Source organism: Capricornis sumatraensis, chromosome 9, assembly GCF_032405125.1.
Source record: "Capricornis sumatraensis isolate serow.1 chromosome 9, serow.2, whole genome shotgun sequence".
NCBI classification, from domain to species: Eukaryota; Metazoa; Chordata; class Mammalia; order Artiodactyla; family Bovidae; genus Capricornis; species Capricornis sumatraensis.
This window is the reverse complement of record NC_091077.1, coordinates 56,981,230-57,001,603: the sequence shown is the minus strand read 5'-3', so window position 1 is coordinate 57,001,603 and position 20,374 is coordinate 56,981,230. Positions and strand designations below refer to the sequence as shown.

Sequence of the window (20,374 nt, the reverse complement as noted above, 5' to 3'; positions counted from 1 at the left end):
AGCTATATGTGTAGCGAGGAAAGGACACTGTGGGGGTTGGTGCAGAGAATTTGGGTGGTTCCCATGGACAGTAGGAAGATAGATTCACATCTGGATGTTTTCCCTAATGTGTGGAGCTGACCTAATGATATATAAAATCTCATATGACTTCATTGGACAGTGGAGGCAAAGGACTATGCCCATAAGGCTGTTTTTATGTTCATTCAGTGTGAATAGTTTCACATTTCTCTTTTTTGCAGGTGCCAGTCATTGAAATCCCAGATTTTGGAAAGCTTTCTGCTGTAACTATATGTGATGAGTTGAAAATTCAGAGCCAGAATGACCGAGAAAAACTTGCAGAAGCAAAGGAGAAATTGTACCTAAGAGGTTTTTATGATGGTGTAAGTAATATTTTTGTTATCATTTTTGTTTGATTTACGTACTCCATGATCTTTGATTTCCTTCTTAGTGATTTAGAAAAAAATATAGAAAAATTTAATATTATTTCAGCTGTGTCCTGATTTGAGAGGGATTACTATAAGATATGAACAAAGCTAGTGGAGGTGATGGAATTCCAGTTGAGCTGTTTCAAATCCTAAAAGATGATCCTGTGAAAGTGCTGCACTCAATATGCCAGCAAATTTGGAAAACTCAGCAGTGGCCACAGGACTGGAAAAGGTCAGTTTTCATTCCAGTCCTAAAGAAAGGCAATGTCAAAGAATGTTGAAACTACTGCACAATTGTACTCATCTCACACACTAGCAAAGTAATGCTCAAAATTCTCTAAGCGAGGCTTCAATAGTGTATGAACTGAGAGTTTCCACACGTTCAGTCTGGATTTAGAAAAGGCAGAGGAACCAGAGATCAAATTGCCAACATTCCTTGGATCACTGAAAAAGCAATAAACTTCCAGAAAAACATCTATTTCTGCTTTATTGACTATGCCAAAGCCTTTGACTGTGGATCACCACAAACTGGAAAATTCTTCTAGAGATGGGAATACCAGACCACCTGACCTGCCTCCTGAGAAATCTGTATGCAGGTCAAGAAGCAACAGTTACAACTAGACATGGAACAATGGACTGGTTCCAGATTGGGAAAAGGATACGTCAAGGTGGCATACTGTCACTCTGCTTATTTAACTTATATTCAGAGAACATCTTGTAAAATACCGGGCTGAATGGGACACAGGCTAGAATCAAGATTGTCAGGAGAAATATCAATAACCTCAGATATGAAGATGACACCACCCTTTATGGCAGAAAGCGAAGAGGTACTAAAGAGCCTCTTGATGAAAGTGAAAGAGGAGAGTGAAAAAGTTGGCTTAAAACTCAGCATTCAGAAAACTGCAATCATGGCATCAGGTCCCATCATTTCATGGCAAATAGATGGGGAAACAATGGAAACAGTGACAGACTTTATTTTCTTGGGCTGCAAAATCACTGCAGATGTTAACTGCAGCCATGAAATTAAAAGATGCTTGCTCCTTGGAAGAAAAGTTGTGACCAACCTAGACAGCATATTAAAAATCAGAGACATTACTTTGCCAACAAAGGTCCATCTAGTCAAAGCTATAGTTTTTCTGGTAGTCATGTATGGATGTGAGAGTTGGACCATAAAGAAAGCTGAACGCCAAAGAATTGATGCTTTTGAACTGTGGTGTTGGAGAACACTCTTGAGAGTCCCTTAGACTGCAAGGAGATCCAACCAGTCCATCCTAAAGGAAATCAGTCCTTAATATTCATTGGAAGGACTGATGCTGAAGGTGAACTCCAGTACTTTGGCCACCCGATGCAAAGCACTGACTTGTTAGAAAAGACCCTAGTGCTGGAAAAGATTGAAGGCAGGAGGAGAAGGGGATGACAGAGGATGAGATGGTTGGATAGCGTCACCGACTTGATGGACATGAATTTGAGTAAACTCCAGGAATTGGTGATGGACAGGGAAGCCTGGCGTGCTGCAGTCCATGGGGTCGCAAAGAGTCAGACATGGCTGAGCAACTGAACTGAACTGATTATAAGATTATGTTCTTCTCTTTCCAAATTTCTTTTTTTAAATCTATTTTGGTCCAATAGTATTACAGAAGTTCCATTTTTGTGCCCCTAATCTCTGAGTGAATTTCTCAAGAACATTTTTAAGGTTAGTTCGTCTTATTATGCAATACACGCCAAAGGTTTATTGCATGGACAATACCCGGTCCCTTTGTTCTCTTAATGAGATGAAATTTTAAATAAGCAGTTTCATTCAGTTCATTAATTTACTTGTTAATACAACTACTACATGCCATCTTAGCACCATTTTTGAGCCTCTCTTTTCTCCTTACTGTACATATATTAATGTGGCTTACATTTCCATGGAAAGAAGGCGAGGCTAGTGAAAGTAAAAACCCAGTCAAGTTGTTAGTAACTTGAGGTTGAAATGAAGATTTTTAAGGCTGTAAATGAGAATGTTTTTTACTTTTGCTTTCTATTTCTCTGTATGACCAAATATTGTTTATATGTTTTCTTTAAAACTCACCTCATCCATGTTTTAGATGACACTAAAAGCCAGCACTAATATAGGACTTACATATTCACTTATTTATATCTCAAAATGACCTTGCAAAGTAGGCACTTATTCCCATTTAACAGATAAGGAAATTGAGGTACTAAGACACTAAGTAATTTACCCAGTATCAGCCAGATAGCCAGGTCAAAGCAGAGCTGGAACTCAAACTAGGCACCTTGGCTCTAAGATTTGTGCTGTTAACCCCTGTGCCATGATAATCAATAATCTATAATTTCATAATGATGAATTAAATAGATGTGGAGCATTTTGGCACTTTAGAGGATTGGAGGTGAAAATAGAAAACATGTCTTTCCACTTAAGGTAGAAAGTATTGGGAATTCCCTGGTGATCCCGTGCTTAGTACTCTGCATTCTCATTGCTGAAGGCCCAAGTTTGATCCCTTGATTGGGAACTAAAATCCTACAAGCTGTGAGGTATGGCCAAAAAACCCCCAAAATCTCAAAAAGATAAAACCTATTTGAAAGAGTCAACAGGAATCAGATAGATGGTGGTCAGTATCAGTCAGAAGGGAATGGTGTCTTAGCTCTGTGACAGCAATGGGCAAGGCAATACTTTGCCTGAGAATTAAATCTCCCCATTACATAAAAGGCAGAGTTGAGAAACCGTAGGCCTTCCTCTCAGAGCCAAGTTTATCACATGGCCAGGCAAAGGAGAATCCTTGCTGGCAACAGATGGAGTTGAAAAGAGAAACCTAATTGGGGCTGAGCTGCATTGGTTCCGTTCCTTCCCCCAAAGCCTTCAGGAGTGATGTGAGTTAGGGGAGAGGAATTCTCTCTACATGGAAACCTAAGAAGTGGGAAGGAAGGAAGTGAACTTTTCTTTCTAATCATGTTCATAATACATATCCTGGTTACACTAAAAGAAAAACAAGTGTGTTATAAGTATTAATTGTCTAAGCTGTGCCAAAATAAAGATGTATGGTTATAAATGTGATCAATTTCACACTAAAAATATCTTGGTTGTTTGTGGAGGTAAGTTTAGGTAGGAGAAAGTTTAAAGGGGGACCCAAAGCAAATTTTAATTGTATGTGTTTTTACACTTCTTATCCTTTTAGGTAATGTTGGTGGATGGATTTAAAGGACAGAAGGTCCAAGACGTAAAGAAGACTATTAGAAACAAGATGATTGACACTGTATGTAATAGACTATCCCCTGAAGGCTGTTTTAGAAGCGCTTTTGGTTCATAGACTTTACAATGTTAATTAGCAATTTTCTGTAGTAGAACCTGGAGCTGTATTAAAGATATACTTTTATTTACATACAAAATTGAAGACCTGTTTAATAATAGCAATTCATTTAACCTGAACATCCCACCTGTAATGTTGATGAAGGTAATGGTCTAAAGTTGGCATGTGTAGATTACATACAGTGAACTTTAATGATGCTTTCTGGCAGTGACCATTTGCAGTAGTGGTAGTTAACAATTCTTTCTGTAGTGCTTTACTTTTTGCTTTCATCCTTTTGCCCCTCTTCACTTTTGTTTAATTTTTTTTGTTGTTGAGTTACTTAGCTGCTGAACTTTTGAAATTGAATTTTTGTTTTTGATAGTTACGTATCCCTGTAATACAGAGAGACTGTGGACTGTAAGACTTGTTAAAAAAAGGCAGCAGTTTCCTCTCCATTCATCCACATCCTCTTAAATTTCTATTGCTTGAACAGGCTTACTTTCATCTGTTTTGTTATTTATTTTAGTATCTCCACCTCTCTTACAGATCTCTAATCTAAATGCTTGAAGTGTAATTTAAAATTTTTTCAGTTTTAGGCATTAGCCATTGATTTCCTGCTATGAAAGATCACGATTTAACTCTTCTCCAACCTGTGTCTTCCCCTTTAACCTCACATTTGTATATACTTCTTCACCCCACATCTTCCTAGTATAGGTATATTATAACTTAGGTTAGAGAGGTAGTCAGTGTGTTGAGACATGGCTGATCCATAATGTAGTGTACAATGAGAATTTCTCTTCCTCAGCTTTTGATTTTCCTTGGAGTTAATAATTGTCTTTTTTTTTTCTCTACCTTTTTTATTTTTAAATATAATTATAGACACTTCATCCCCAAACTCTGTCCAACTGTTTATTTTTCTTTTCTATACTTTCAAACATATCAGTGTGTTATTGTTTACATCTTAGAGAAAGTTCTCTCAGAGCCTTCCAGCCTGTTGTAGTCATCTGGACTGGTTGCTTACTGTAGGCGTGCACAAACGTCATCTGGGATGTTCCTCCACTGTTACTTAGGATTTCATTTGTTTTTCTTGAGTTGAATCTCCTTGATCCCATGGCTGCTTCTTTCTTATTTACTTTCTTGCTTTGTTGAAGCTCTGCCTCTAGAAATGTTCCTGGAAAAGGGTACTTGGAAGGTAAATTTTGTGACCTTCTATATCTGAAATATCTTTATTCTGTCCTCATACTTGAATGCTTGGATGTAGGATTCTGGGTTAGAAATAATTTTTCCTTAAAAATTTGAAGGCCATTACCCATGGTGTTCTGGTTTGGTGATGCTGTTAAGAAGGCCAAAACTGGTATGGCATGATCTATGTCTCCCCTCCCTCCCCAAGCGTATAGAATCCTCTCTTTTGAAATTTCATGATGATTTATTTGGTGTAGATTAGTTTTCATTCATTCTTCTGGGTGTAGGATCGGCTCCTTCAGTCTGGAAACTTTTTGTTCTTCAATTCTGGGAAAATTAACTTTTTGTTTAATTGTTTTATCCCTTCTTATTTTTTATTTTTGTTTTCAGAATTCTTACTATTCAGATATTGGCTCTATTAGACTCTGGAAGTTCTTTTGCTTTTCCTTCTGGGGGAGTCCCTCAACTTTTTCTTCCTATGAGTTTTTGTGCATTTGTTTACTATGTGTTTTTTATATCAGCTCCACATGTGCTTGTGCATGTATGTATAAATAAATATTCCTAAAAAATCACTAGATTTTTTTCTTTGTGTAGAAAATTTCAAACATAAAAAAGTAGAGTAGTGTAATGAATTCCTGTATACCTCTTACTCAGCTTAAGCATTTACCAACTCAGAGCCAGTTTAAGGACTTATGTTTGTTATCTGATCTTTCGTGATAGGATGCTGCAATTCTTATTTCATGAATATGAAATTTTAATTTCTTATTAGCCTGAGGAAGGCTATTGATTTTTAAGAGTGCATGCAAAAAGATGATTGGAACCTTTTTGGATATAGGTAGGACTTGTCACTGGGAGAGATCTGGAAGGTCCATTTGGGCCAGAGGGAAGCCCTGATGTTAGCCTTGTTGTTAATGAGGGCTTTGTGGTTTGTTAGGTTCCCCTCAGAAGATTCTTCAGTTTCTGGCTTAAAGGGTCTAAGCTAAGTGAACATTCTGGGAGCTAACATGAAGGAAGATTGCTAGAGTGGGTATCAGTACCCATGTGCTGACTTTCCCTTAATCCCCCTCTTTTCACTATGAAACCCATTCCCTCAACTTTGTCCTCCGGTTGGGAAACTCTGTCCTGTCCTCTCCGGAGGGTAAACCCTCATTGCTCTGCAGGCACAGGGAGAGGCAGCTGCCGGTTTCCATAGTGTGGGATTAGGGTATCTGGTTCTAACTTCTTTAAAAGACTTCAGTTAGTCTTCCTCTTTCCAGCCTCATGTTACCTCCTTTTCCAGAACTGTCTTGTGCCAGAAATCTTGAGTCTTTTGGAGGTTCTGTAATGCAAGTGAAGTGAAGTGAAAGTTGCTCAGTCGTGTCTGACTGTTTGCAACCCTATAGACTATCCAGTCCGTGGAATTCTCCAGGCCAGAATACAGGAGTATTCTGTCCCTTCTCCGGGGGTTCTTCCCAACCCAGGGATTGAACCCAGGTCCCCTGCATTGCAGGCAGATTCTTCACCAACTGAGCCACAAGAATTCAGCTTTCTCTCCTGTGGGCTTAGGATTCAGCTAGCTTCCTTTGGTCCACTAATACAATTGTCAGTCATTCTGCTTTTTAGTTTCCAAAATTTGGTTGATGTTATTTCTCTCCCATTCTTGTCTTTATAACTTCATACCATTAAAAAGAAAACCTCTTTGTTGTCATTTGTTCCAATTTCGAGAAGGAGCAGAGTTAATTGAATGTCCGTTTTTAATTTAGCATTGTTAAACCAAAGTCCTACCTGTTTCAGTATGAAGAACTTGCATTAAGTACACAGAGCAGTGAGTCATTTTATGAATAACAATGCTGAATCTTATTTTAAAAAACTATCCTAATAAGCTTGGGATTGTAACACCTTAAGAGATCATTGTTTTAATATTAAAAAAAATAAAATTTATGGTCAGTTTTCTAGTGGGAATTTTTCATGATACTATAAATCTTTAGTAATATTATTTTCCATATCTAGTTTTCATGCATGTGTTTTTTTAAAGGCAGTTCCATGCATTTAGTTTCCAATTTTTATGTTTTTCTTATAACAAAAATAGAAGGCTGCTATAGCCTTCAAACCATAGTAGTAGAAGCTGTCAAACATTTTTTACTCTGCAAAGGAATAAGCTGTACCTAGGGAAGGTGATCCACCTGATTAATAAAGATGCAGGCCTTTTCAGAAACAAGTGGTATACAGAAAGAAAGGCAAGTAACTTCTACTCTAGGAAGAGGGAGGACATAGTGAAAATTTGCAATTTAGTTATTGGTGGTAGAGCATTTTTTTTTTTAAGTTACTTCTTTTCTTATTCTTGAGGAATAGAGATTGCTTTGACATAGTATCTGACATATTTTTATTTACTTTCATCTAGGGAGATGCATATATTTACATGGAACCAGAGAAACAAGTTATGTCCAGGTCTTCAGATGAATGCGTTGTGGCCCTGTGTGACCAGTGGTTAGTTTCTTTTATAGATAGCAAGCAGAAATTTTTTCCCGTCACTTTGCTTATCCTTGACTTTTTTTTTTTTTTTATCAATTTGTCCACTCCCAGGTACTTGGATTATGGAGAACAGAACTGGAAAAAACAGACATCCCAATGCTTAAAGAACCTGGAAACGTAAGATGGGAGAAGGTGCTGGGGAAGGGGAAGTGTTAGTTGCTCAGTCATGTCCAACTCTGTGAGTCTGGACTATACCCTGCTAGGCTTCTCCTTCCATGGAATTCTTCAGGCAAGAATACTAGAGTGGGTTGCCATTCCCTTCTCCAAGGGGAAGGGGAAGGAGATGAGAAACGAGGAAGACAGTGAAGCTGAAGAGGAGAAACACTTTATATTCTGCTCTGTCCAGGTACTGTGAGGAGACTAGGAGGAATTTTGAAGCAACCTTAGATTGGCTGCAGGAGCACGCTTGCTCGAGAACTTACGGCTTAGGTGAGCAAACTTCAGGTTTCCGTGTGAATGACTTTTCCGGTTACATAACAGGTTAACCCTTTGCCATTTTCCCTTCTCTTCCATTGTTTTTCTGAGCTGGAAGTGAGAGGTTTTTGGTTAGAGGGTGAGAGAAACTAGGATCTGGTCCCCCCTCCTATTTACCTAATGGTAGAAGTATCTAACCCATATAGTTTTATGGTGCAGTTATTTTTAATAGAAAATTTCTAGTGCTTCACCATTTAAAAAAAATTTTATCAGTTTATATTATTCAAGTAAATTTAAGAACCTACAGAAGTAGCTTTGTCAGTGCTAGAGACCTGCTTTTGAAAATGTGAATTCTGGGAATGAAGTGTCTCTTAGATTCATCTTACGCGAATTTTCTTCCTTTTACTTGTAGGTACTCGTTTGCCGTGGGATGAGCAGTGGCTGATTGAATCGCTCTCTGACTCTACTATTTACATGGCCTTTTACACAGTTGCACACCTGCTGCAGGGAGGTAACTTGCGTGGGCAAGCAGAGTCTCCTTTGGGCATCAGGTTGGTAAATGGATAGAGGAAGAAAGGTGATTTGTTAGCATGAGATATAATCTTTTGATTTATATATTGAAAATGCTTTTTTTAAAAAAAATTAATTTATTTTTGGATGCATTTGATCTTAGTTGAGGCAGTATCTTTGTTGTGGCGTTCCGGATCTTTAGATGCAGTGCAAGGACTTTTCAGTGCTCAAGCTTTCTCTCTAATTGTGGTGTGCAGGCTTCAGAGCACATGGGTTCTATAGTTGCAGAATGTGGGCTTATTTGCCCCTTGGCAAGTGGGATCTTAGTTCCCCAACCAGGGATTGAATCCATGTCCCCTGCATTGGAAGGCAGATTCTTAACCCCTGGACCACCGGAGAAGTCCCTGAAAATACTTTCTAATTATTAGTTTTTATAAGAATTCATTTAGTGGAATTTTGTTATGGTTTTGCTGTTGAATTGAGAAAAAGTAATAAATAACCCCTCTGTTACTCACTGTTTATCCTTATGGGAGTCTCTTGTTCTCATTTGTTACTGTAGAACATTGAGAAAATGATTTCTGGGACTTCACTCGTGGTCCAGGAGTTAAGAATCTACCTTGAAATGCATGGGATGCAGGTTTAATCCCTAGTCGGGGAACTAAGATCCTACATGCTGAGGAGCAACTAAGGCCGAGTTGTGCAACTACTGAGCCTGTGTGCCACAACTAAAGAGTCTGTGTACTGAAATGAAAGATCTGGCATGATGCAATGACAATCCCCTATGCCACAGCTAAGACTCAGCACAGCCAAATAAATGAATAAATAGAATAAATACTTAAAAAAAAAAGATTTCTACTTCATGGTTGGATTAGAATGCTGTTTTTTTTCAAAGAAACTATATATATGTTCTGTTGTTGTTTATTCGTTACTTTTATTTTAATACAGACCACAGCAAATGACCAAGGAGGTTTGGGATTATATTTTCTTCAAGGAAGCTCCATTTCCTAAGACTCAGATCCCAAAGGAAAAATTAGATCAGTTAAAGCAGGAATTTGAGTTCTGGTATCCTGTGGATCTTCGAGCCTCTGGCAAGGATCTTATTCCAAATCATCTTTCATATTTCCTTTATAATCATGTGGCTATGTGGCCAGAAGAATGGTGAGTGCTAAAAAAGATGTAAACTAAATGTATTGATTATTGACAAGGGTTCCTTCAAATATACTGATGTTATTATAGAGGATAAGGTTAGATTTGCCAATACATTCTTTCTCTTACATTAAATGTACGGAAGGAGAAAGCACACCTTCTCCTATTATATCCAGAATTTCTCGTACCTGCTTTGGGCTGCCAAAGCATTTCACATTTCAGATACTTTGATGGTCAATCAGTAATATGCTTGACCTATTACATGACTCATTGACCTGTTAAGATGCTGAAATAACAGGCAATTTCAAACAGAGCCTAGGTCATTAGAATGGGAAGGAAACATCCCTTTAGAGCTGAGAGCCCCAAGTTTCCAGTATTAAGTCATGATGTTCTGACTAGAATCTGGATCAGAGTTGCATTTTTAATACAATGTGCTCAAGAGTATTCCTTCTGTCATCTTCCCTTTTGACCCAGACATGTCCCTGTGTCTTTCTCTCCTGTCTTCAAGTAGCTGGAGAAACAAACCCCTCCCACTATTCAAATTTTATTTTGCAGAACCGAAGCAATCTCATGGAACTTCTTGTATTTAGGGTGAGATTGCATTTAGAATGAGATTACATTTTCTTTCTCAAGAATAAAAGAGAGATTTTGAAGAAGAGGAATAAAATAAATCTGATGTGGTTCTTGTCATTCAGTTAGTTTTCTCTGTTGGTTTAAATGTGTTTTTGGAGAAATCAGGTGTCTTAGAAGTACTTGTTAGTAACATGGTTGAATATTTATCCCATTGCATCAAGTTTTGGACATATATGAGGGTGTTAAAATTATAGATAAGTGATAGCTTCAGGTGCTTATGTTACCACTGTTATAATCACTTTTAGTAACTCATGTAATTTTCACTGCAACTTTTCATGGAAGATGATCTATCCCTGGTGGCACAGTGGGAAAGAATCCACCTGCAATGCAGGAGATGTGGGTTCAATCCCTGGGTCGGGAAGATCCCCTGGAGAAGAAAATAACAACCCACTTCAGTATTCCTGCCTGGGAAATCCCATGGACATAGGACCCTGACGGGCTGCAGTCCATGGGGTTGCAAAAGAGTCAGACACAGCTTAGTGACTAAACAACAAAGATCTTTTTATATCTCTATATATAGCCCGACCTGTATTTTTAAGATAGTTCATAGTATTTCATCGTATGATTGCACCATAATTTATAAACCAGTCCTTTTACTAATGGATACGTGTTTTCATTTGTTTCCTGTTATAAACAGGACTCAATAAATATCCCTGCACATTTGCCTTAAGAAATGTTTATGACTGTTAGCATTTACCTCAAGTTTTTAAGGCTAAACCATAATCTTTAAATTTTATTTTCTATCTTTAAACATTTACCTGTCAAGTGATAAATGGCCTGTAGCTGTGAGAGCGAATGGACATCTCCTCCTCAACTCTGAGAAGGTAATGCTTATTATTACCTCTTGAAACGTTAGAATTCTGCAGAAATGTTTTTCAGATTTAGGATGTTGTACTTTCTTAAAGAAATAAAGAATATGAAAATCAGAGAGTTAAAAATCTTGCATTTAAAAGTTTTAGTACTACCAATGTAAATTAAAGATTTATCTTTAAAATTGAGTAAGTGGAGTAGATGGTATTAATTGAGAGGTGGGATGAAGAAAACTTTCCTATGTAATAATTGTCTTAGAGTGACAGAGTGACAGATTGTTATCAGAGAAGAGAGACAGAGAAAGGGACAGGAAATATAAAGATTTTAGCTTTGTGATCCTACAATATCTTTCTCATTAAGTTGAGAAAATAATTTGGTGGTTTTTTGTTTTTTACTGTGACTAGCCACTAAATTAGAATAATAGAATTCTGGAGCCTGTAGGATTCTTAAGTGTTATTTAATGCTTCTTTCCAGACAGTATCTCTCTCCCTATACTACTGCAACTTCCCCTATTGCTACTAATATACTACAGTTACACTAGTAGTATCATAGTAGTATAATGATAGTACATATATTAATATATATGATTTTTTTAATGCTTCATAAGTATCTGATTATTCAGTATCCTCAACAGGAGTTATACCAACCTCTTGACAAGCCCTTTTTTGCCCCTATAATGCCTTTGTGCACATGAGAAAGGGGCACGCTTCCTCAACTAAACAAAAAAATTAAATTGCAATGTTATATATTTCTCATTAATAACAATTCTAACAAGTTGGACCTGTTCCAACCATTGAATCTTGATATATCTGATGGAATATTAATGATCAAAGAATATTCATTGCTATATCATAATGAAAATAGTTATAGATTTAAACAAATAGCAGATGAGATGAATTGGAAAATGAGATGTTTTTTTAACCAGTGCCCTAACAGGGAATAAAAAAAGTTCATTTAGGATAACTTGTACATTAGGCTGAAAAATAGCTACTTTATAGATTTTGTTAAATCAGCAAGGACTTTTGATTGTTGAACTCATTTTTTCTTTGTAGGTCAAAGTGGAACTGTATATGTGTTTACATATATATGTGTGTGCATGTGTGTATATGAGAGTACAAATATAAATCCTGTTATTAATATAACATGATGTTTCCTTTGGTCTCCACATTGTTGTGTTATGTATGCACTATATGTTCCTGGTAGAGCGCTTTCCTGGTGGCTCAGACAGTAAAGAATCTGCTTGCAATTCAGGACATCCCATATTCAATCCCTGGATCAGGAAGATCTGCTGGAGAAGGGAATGGCTACCCACTCCACTATTCTTGCCTGGAGAATTCCATGGACAGAGGAGCCATAGGGTCGCAAACAGTCGGACATGACTGAGCGACTAACACTTTCACTTAAGTTTCATACTCATTTTATTATAAGATTTTACTGCTCTGTAGTAGAAACTTGATAGAATGGCCACTTCTCTTTGGTGTTAGCAAAGTTACCAAGCATAGCAGTTTTTTAAACAGTAAAGATTGGTGGGCTGTGCACAGTGCCTACTTACTTGTGCTGCCCTGAGGCAGAGCACAACTTGAGTAAGCAACTGTTGTGACCCTAATGACAAGAAGTTTCCTAAAGTCCTAATTTTGACCTAATGAGCTTGTCCATTCATTTCTGAATGACTCTAATTGTTGCAAAGCTCTTATAACCAGCTGAAGTGTTCCATAGTTATAGTGTAATCATTGCACATGTCTAAACCAATTCCCAAGCCACAGTGTCAGTTAATGGAAAGAGCCATGGACTGAGTGTCACACAGGAGATGTTGTCCTGGCTTTGTCACTGACAAGATTAGTTACTCAGGCAAGTCATTGTATTGACTGGATTTCAGTTTTTTCCTCTGTAAAATAAGTGTAAGGTGCCTTTTCCTTTGCATGTTTCTAATCCTTTTTATCTTTATCTAATTATAGCCTGCTCATTTAATTTGATGTGGCTGATCTGGTTTATTTTATTTATATATACTCTTACTAAAGCCTTATCATTGACTTTCTTTTTCAGATGTCAAAATCCACAGGCAACTTCCTCACTTTGTCCCAAGCTGTTGATAAATACTCAGCTGATGGTGAGTATAGGTTTTTGTCCTTGCTGCTGCTTAGTGTCCCCAGTTCTCCTCAGACTGCAGAAGACAGTTAGCATTCTTGTTTCAGTTTCATTGCTTTTCTCTTTAGCTTTTACCAGTACTTTAAAATATTCATGTTTTCTTTGTGTACAAGCGACATAATTTTTAAAATATAAGAAATTGCTAATATCTGTTTAGAAACAAATTTAAGCTAAGATTATTAGAGTCTTCTTTCAAAGGAAACTCACTGTTAGTGCTGCCTGATTTGTTCCTAATTTCATGCTGGGGTAAGTTGCTTTAGTCATGTCTAACTCTTGGCGACCCTATGGATTGTAACCACCAGGCTCCTCTGTCAGTGGAGTTCTCTAGGCAAGAGTACTGGAGTGGATTGCCATGCCCTCCGCCAGGGGATCTTCCCAACTCAGGGACTGAGCTCACATCTTTTATGTCTCCTGCATTGGCAGGTGGGCTCTTTACCAGTAGTGCCACCTGCAAACCCAATTTCATGCTATTTCTAAAATTAAATAGTTGGTTTGTAGAGACGTTAAGACATATTTTTTTGAAAAATATGTTTCCCTGACTTCATTGCTATTTCATTTAATCATTACTTTGTCAAGAGAGAAAATGTACTCTCTAACCTGCAGGAGCCAGTCCTTCCTTATGTAACCTAGCCTTTGGTCAGCATGGCACTTCTTTTTGTTGATCAAGGCTACCACAGTTTGAGACTGTACTGAAAGGGATGGGGAAGAACGAACTAACCTAAGTTGCTTAGAAAAACAGTATTTTGACAACATAGTAAGACGAAAAGAACTCTACACAATAGTAGTTAGGTTTTTTTTTTTAAAGAAGTGTATATTAGCAGTTCTGGAACTTTTATATGTTTACTGGGATTGAACAAATATTGTTGGTGAGAGCTCAGTGTCAGAAGCTATAAATAAGTTAAGAGGAAATGCTCAAATGAACTCCCTGGTGTTGGATTGGAATTGGCAGTATCAGCATAAACTCATGGGTTTTATTTTTTATACAGACAGACATAAAAATAAACATAGGGATTTCCCTGGTAGTCCAGTGGCTAAGACTTTCTGCTCCCAGTGGAGGGGACTCCAGTTCAATCCCTGGTCAGGGAATTGGATCTTACATGCCGCAGTGGAGATTGAAGTCCCGCATGCTGAAACTAAGACCCAGTGCAGCCAAATAACATAAATATTTTAAAAATAAATAAAAATAAACATAGATTTATGTGTGGGTTAGTATACATGCATTTATTTCCTAGTTTTGTTGAGAGCCTGTGGATACTGAAACACTTGTTAATGGTGAAACACCTGGCATTCAGATCTTGGTTTCTAAATACCATTCTCTAGTAAAAGGAACTAGGGTCCTAGGAGCAGGGATTGATTTGAGGTCTGGAGTAGGGAAAATACAAAATGAGCATGGAATATTTTATGATGCCAGAAAATGAGAAAATGTTTCAGAAAGGATGGGGACAGTTTCAAAGGGCACAGGAGCCAGCTTGAAGGGGCTCCCAATTGCCCAAGCAAGAACTTTTTAAGAGACAGAGTAAATAATATAGTATTGAATTATAACCCCTTGCATAAATTAAATATTCATGAACCCTTAGGGATATATAGCAATAATTGAATAAGTAAGTTGGGGAGTGGGGACTGTTCTTCTTTTCAGAAGAATTCCAAGTAATAAATGTGGAAGAATTGAGTGAAATATAAAATCATCATTAGAGAAACATCATAGTAATATTGTCACAGACAAGATCCATCAGTTCAGTTCAGTTCAGTCACGTCCAACTCTTTGCGACCTCATGGACTGCAGCATGCCAGGCTTCCTTGTCCATCGCCAACTCCCGGAGCCTATTCAGACTCATGTCCATCTAGTTGGTGAAGCCATCCAACCATATCATCCCCTGTTATCCCCTTCTCCTCCCGTCATCAGTCTTTCCCAGTATCAGGGTCTTTTCAAATGAGTCAGTTCTTCGCATCAGGTGGCCAAAGTAGAGTTTCAGCTTCAGCATCAGTCCTTCCAGTGAATATTCAGGACTGATTTCCTTTAGGATGGACTGGTTGGATCTCCTTGCAGTCCAAGGGACTCTCAAGGGTCTTCTCCAACACCACAGTTCAAAAGAATCAGTTCTTCGGCTCTCAGCTTTCTTTACAATCCAACTCTCACATCCATACATGACTACTAGAAACACCGTAGCTTTGACTAGACGGACCTTTGTTGGCAAAGTAATGTCTCTGCTTTTTAATATGCTGTCTGCTGCTGCTGCTGCTAAGTCAGTTCAGTTGTGTCCGACTCTGTGCAACCTCATAGACAGCAGCCCCCCAGGCTCCTCTGTCCCTGGGATTCTCCAGGCAAGAACACTGGAGTGGGTTGCCATTTCCTTCTCCAGTATGCTGTCTCGGTTGATCATAACTTTTCTTCCAAGGAGCGTCCTTTAATTTCATGGCTGCAATCACCATCTACAGTGATTTTGGAGCCCACAGAAATAGTCTGTCACTGTTTCCATTGTTTTCCTATCTATTTGCCATAAAGTGATGGGACTTGATTCCATGATCTTAGTTTTCTGAATGTTGAGCTTTAAGCCAACTTTTTGACTCTCCTCTTTCACTGTCATCAAGAGGCTCTTTAATTCTTCACTTTCTGCCATAAGGGTGGTGTCATCTGCATATCTGAGGTTACAACAAGATCCATCAGTGGTTGCCAAAATCAATGGATGAAAGTTTAGGGAAAAAAAAACCAGGTTATTTGCATATTCTCAGAGTATTTATCCCAAGACACTTCTTTATCACAAAGGGAAAAATAGTAACTTTGCAGTGGAGAGACTTGGCAGACACTACCTGACCACATGAGGAGGGTTTGCAATAGCAATAGTAAATCATGTCAATATCATGTACCTCCCGATAATGATGCACTGAGAAGACATACAGCACCACTCTTGTGATATTCTTGCCAGAGGTTCATAACCTCCATCTAACCATGCAAAAACATCAGATAAACCCAAGTTGGGGGAAATTCTGTTAAATTCCTGACTACCCATCAGTAGTCAAGGTCCAGGACAGACTGAGAAATGGTCACAATTTGAAGAGACCAAGGAAATAAAACAATCAAATGCAAGGTGGAATTCTGGATTGAATCCTAGAACAGAAAAAGGATATTAGAGAAAAGGCTGGTGAAATTTTGAATTAAGTCTGTAGTTCAGTTAAAGTTTCCTCTTTTATAGCAGTATAGTCTTCCATTGCAAGGATGTCCTGTAATTTAATTGATTAGACTCTTACAGATGGGTGGGTTGTTTTTGTTTTTTAAAAAAATATTTTAGGATGGAAGATTTTGTTTTAAAAATTGTATTTTCTTAAAAAGAAACCTGGAAGAATCTGCTTTTAGAAGTAAGAAAATATGTATTTGTGCACACAAGGCACCACTCTATTTTCTTATGCATTAAAATAATCATAATATTTTGCTGCCTTTAAATGAGGCTGAGATGTTGATAGGGATATCTTTCCCAAGTTTATCATTTTTTCCTCTGCCTCATTAAAGATCACTTTATCTCATTAGCACAACATGCCTGAGAAGAAACGCATATTGATGCTGACTGTCTGCAAATCAATATAGAAATTCAAATATTTTAACAATATCATTATGGATTCTGCTTTTGGTGATCTTTATTTTTGCTGTTGATCCATGCAGTGGTTTAAAGCACTTGCTGTTTCTTAATTTATAGTGGGCTTGGCAGTGTACCCACCTGGACACATAGTTTATATTCAGTAACTACATTTTTAAATTATCAATTAATTTTTTTTCTTCTTCTTCAAGGAATGCGCTTGGCTCTAGCTGATGCTGGTGACACTGTTGAAGATGCTAACTTTGTGGAAGCCATGGCAGATGCAGGTATTCTCCGCCTATATACCTGGGTGGAATGGGTGAAAGAAATGGTTGCCAACTGGGATAGCCTAAGAAGTGGTCCTGCCAATACCTTCAATGATAAAGTTTTTGCCAGGTAATGTATAGTCCCCAACCATTTTTACTTTAAAGACTTGCTTAGTCCTGGTGTATTTTTAAATTTTCTTTTTATTTTAACTCTTAAAATAAATTTAGATGTTAATAATAGCAACTCTTCATTGAAAGCTTACTTGTGCTGGGAACTATGCTAAGTACTTTGGATCCATTATCTGATTTTAGCCTTATAGCAGTTTTATATAATGAAAATATTATTAGCCTTCTTTCTTTCTTTCTTTGGCAGTGTCAGGTCTTAGTTGCAGCATGTGGGATCTTTAATTGCAGGATTTTTTATTAACAGTTGCAGCATGTGGGATCTTGTTCCCTGACTAGGGACCGAATCTGAGCCCCCTGCATTGGGAGTGCACGGTCTTAGCCACTAGACCACCAGGGAAGTGATGGTTCAGTTCAGTTCAGTCGCTCAGTCGTGTCTGACTCTGCAACCCCATGGACTGCAGCACGCCAGGCCTCCCTATCCATCACCAACTCCTGGAGTTTACTCAAACTCATGTGCATTGAGTTGGTGATGCCGTCCAACCATCTCATCCTCTGTTGTCCCCTTCTCCTCCTGCCTTCAGTCTTTCCCAGCGTCAGGGACTTTTCCAAGGAGTCAGTTCTTCGCATCAGGTGGCCAAAGTATTGGAGTTCCAGCTTCATCATCAGTCCTTCTAATAAATATTCAGGACTGATTTCCTTTAGGATGGACTGGTTGGATCTCCTTGCAGTCCAAGGGACTCTCAAGAGTCTTCTCCAACACCACAGTTCAAAAGCATCAATTCTTTGGCGCTCGGCTTTCTTTATAATCCAACTCTCACATCCATACATGACTACTGGAAAAATCATAGCCTTGACTAGACGGGACCTTTGTTGGCAAAGTAATGTCTCTGCTTTTTAATATACTGTCTAGGTTGGTCATAACTTGTCTTCCAAGGAGCAAGCGTCTTTTAATTTCATGGCTGCAGTCACCATCTGCAGTGATCTTGGAGCCCACAAAAGAAAGTCTCTCATTGTTCCCATTTTTTTCCCATCTATTTGCCGTGAAGTGGTGGGATCAGATGCCATGATCTTAATTTTCTGAATGTTGAGTTTTACCAATTTTTTCACTCTCTTTCACTTTCATCAAGAGGCTCTTTAGTTCTTCTTCACTTTCTGCCATAAGGGTGGTGTCATCTGCATATCTGAGGTGACTGATATTTCTCCCGGCAATATGATTCCAGCTTGTGCTTCATCCAGCCCAGCATTTCTCACAATGTACTCTGCATATAAGTTAAATAAGCAGAGTGATAATATATAGCCTTGACGTACTCCTTTCCTGATTTGGAACCAGTCTGTTGTTCCATGTACAGTTCTAACTGTTGCTTCTTGACCTGCATGCAGATTTCTCAGGAGGCAGGTAAGGTGGTCTGGTATTCCCATCTCTTTAAGAATTTTCCACAGTTTGTGGTGATCCACACAGTCAAAGGCTTTGGCGTAGTCAAAGCAGAAGTACATGGTTCTCTTGTTCTTTCAATGATCCGGTGGATGTTGGCAATTTGCTTTCTGGTTCCTCTGGCTTTTCTAGATCCAGTTTGAACATCTGGAATTTCATGATTCATGTACTGTTGAAGTCTGGCTTGGATAATTTTGAGCATTACTTTGCTAGCGTGTGAGATAAGTGCAATTGTGTGGTAGTTTGAGCATTCTTTGGCATTGCCTTTCTTTGGGATTGGAATGAAAACTGACCTTTTCTAATCCTGTGGCCACTGCTGAGTTTTCCAAATTTGCTGGCATATTGGCATATTTCCAAATTTTCTGGCTAGGGGAGTCCTAGCTCTATTTTATAATTAAATAAATCGAAGCCTAGAAAAATTTTAATTTTTCATTAAATGCCTCAAAACTAGTCATTTCAGACTTGGGATTTGAATTTGTTTCTGTCTCCAAAGCCTATTTTCATGACCATTGCACCATGCTGTCTTGCATTAGAGGAGGACGGAATGGTTAAAGGAAAAGTAGCTTAAAAGAAAAGAATTGTCTTTTTTTCTTGCTTCATTCATAAGATATATATCAGTCTGTTTGTATCAGGAACCATCCTAAGCACCAGTGTTACAAAGATGAATTAAGACTTGATCATTCATTGTAGGAGGAGAGAAAAACACTTCTCTGACCAATTACAATAGTAGGAATAGAGGGAAATTAGAGGAGGTGGTATGTGAGTTCTGAGTTTCTTAAAAAAATAAACTGAAATTTTGAGGGAGAGGAGAAATCCATGCAAAGAGTATGGTATTTCTTTGAAGTATAGTGTGTGGAGGGCAGAAGTAGGAGATCAGACAAATTGGGGCCACATTAGGCCCAATTCTGAAGGGCCTGAGGTAGCATAAGGAATATCTTTTTTATTCCAGTGTCCATTGTTTAAAATGCAACAATTAAACCTGACTATAGTCTTATTAAAAGTATTTTCATATAGCACTTTTGACTTCATAATCAAATTTATTGTGTTCTCGTAAATAGGATCTCTAAGCAGTGTCAGATGACAGGACTCAAGTAGATAGACAGTGGGAGGCTATAATAGTTTTAAGGAACACAAAGATGGTTTTGTGATAGAGCAGTATGAAATGTTTCAGGCATTGTTCTCATATTCAGTTCAGTTCAGTCGCTCAGTCGTGTCCGATTCTTTGCGACCCCATGAATCACAGCACGCCAGGCCTCCCTGTCCATCAACAACTCCCAGAGTTTACCCATACTCATGTCCATCAAGTTGGTGATGCCATCCAGCCATCTCATCCTCTGTTCTCCCCTTCTCCTCCTGACCCCAATCCCTCCCAGCATCAGAGTCTTTTCCAGTGAGTCAACTCTTCGCATCAGGTGGCCAAAGTACTGGGATTTCAGCTTCAACCTCAGTCCTTCCAGTGAACACCCAGGACTGATCTCCTTTAGGATGCACTGATTGGATCTCCTTGCAGTCCAAGGGACTCTCAAGAGTCTTCTCCAACACCACAGTTCAAAAGCATCAATTCTTTGGCACTCAGCTTCCTTCACAGTCCAACTTTCACATTCATACATGACTACTGGAAAAACCATAGCCTTGACTAGACAGACTTTTGTTGGCTAAGTAATGTCTCTGCTTTTGAATATGCTATCTAGGTTGGTCATAACTTTCTTCCAAGGAGTAAGCATCTTTTAATTTCATGGCTGCAATCACCATCTACAGTGATTTTGGAGCCCCCCAAAAAAAGTCAGCCACTGTTTCCACTGTTTCCCCATCTATTTCCCATGAAGCGATGGGACCAGATGCCATGATCTTCATTTTCTGAATGTTGAGCTTTAAGCCAACTTTTTCACTCTCCCCTTTCACTTTCATCAAGAGGCTT

At 38.3% G+C, this 20,374-nt stretch overlaps 1 protein-coding gene across 2 annotated transcripts in view; it reads left to right on the top strand.

The window, feature by feature from the left end:
- The window catches only part of LARS1 (leucyl-tRNA synthetase 1), a 65,770-nt gene that overhangs the window by 26,993 nt on the left and 18,403 nt on the right, over positions 1-20,374 (top strand). For both annotated transcript variants that reach the window (XM_068979456.1, XM_068979457.1), the window contains exons 14-23: positions 240-380; positions 3,602-3,679; positions 7,275-7,360; positions 7,457-7,522; positions 7,752-7,834; positions 8,232-8,370; positions 9,275-9,487; positions 10,875-10,932; positions 12,962-13,025; positions 16,845-17,028. In XM_068979456.1, the coding sequence (XP_068835557.1) occupies positions 240-380; positions 3,602-3,679; positions 7,275-7,360; positions 7,457-7,522; positions 7,752-7,834; positions 8,232-8,370; positions 9,275-9,487; positions 10,875-10,932; positions 12,962-13,025; positions 16,845-17,028 (1,112 nt within the window). The remainder of the gene's footprint in view (positions 1-239; positions 381-3,601; positions 3,680-7,274; positions 7,361-7,456; positions 7,523-7,751; positions 7,835-8,231; positions 8,371-9,274; positions 9,488-10,874; positions 10,933-12,961; positions 13,026-16,844; positions 17,029-20,374) is intronic.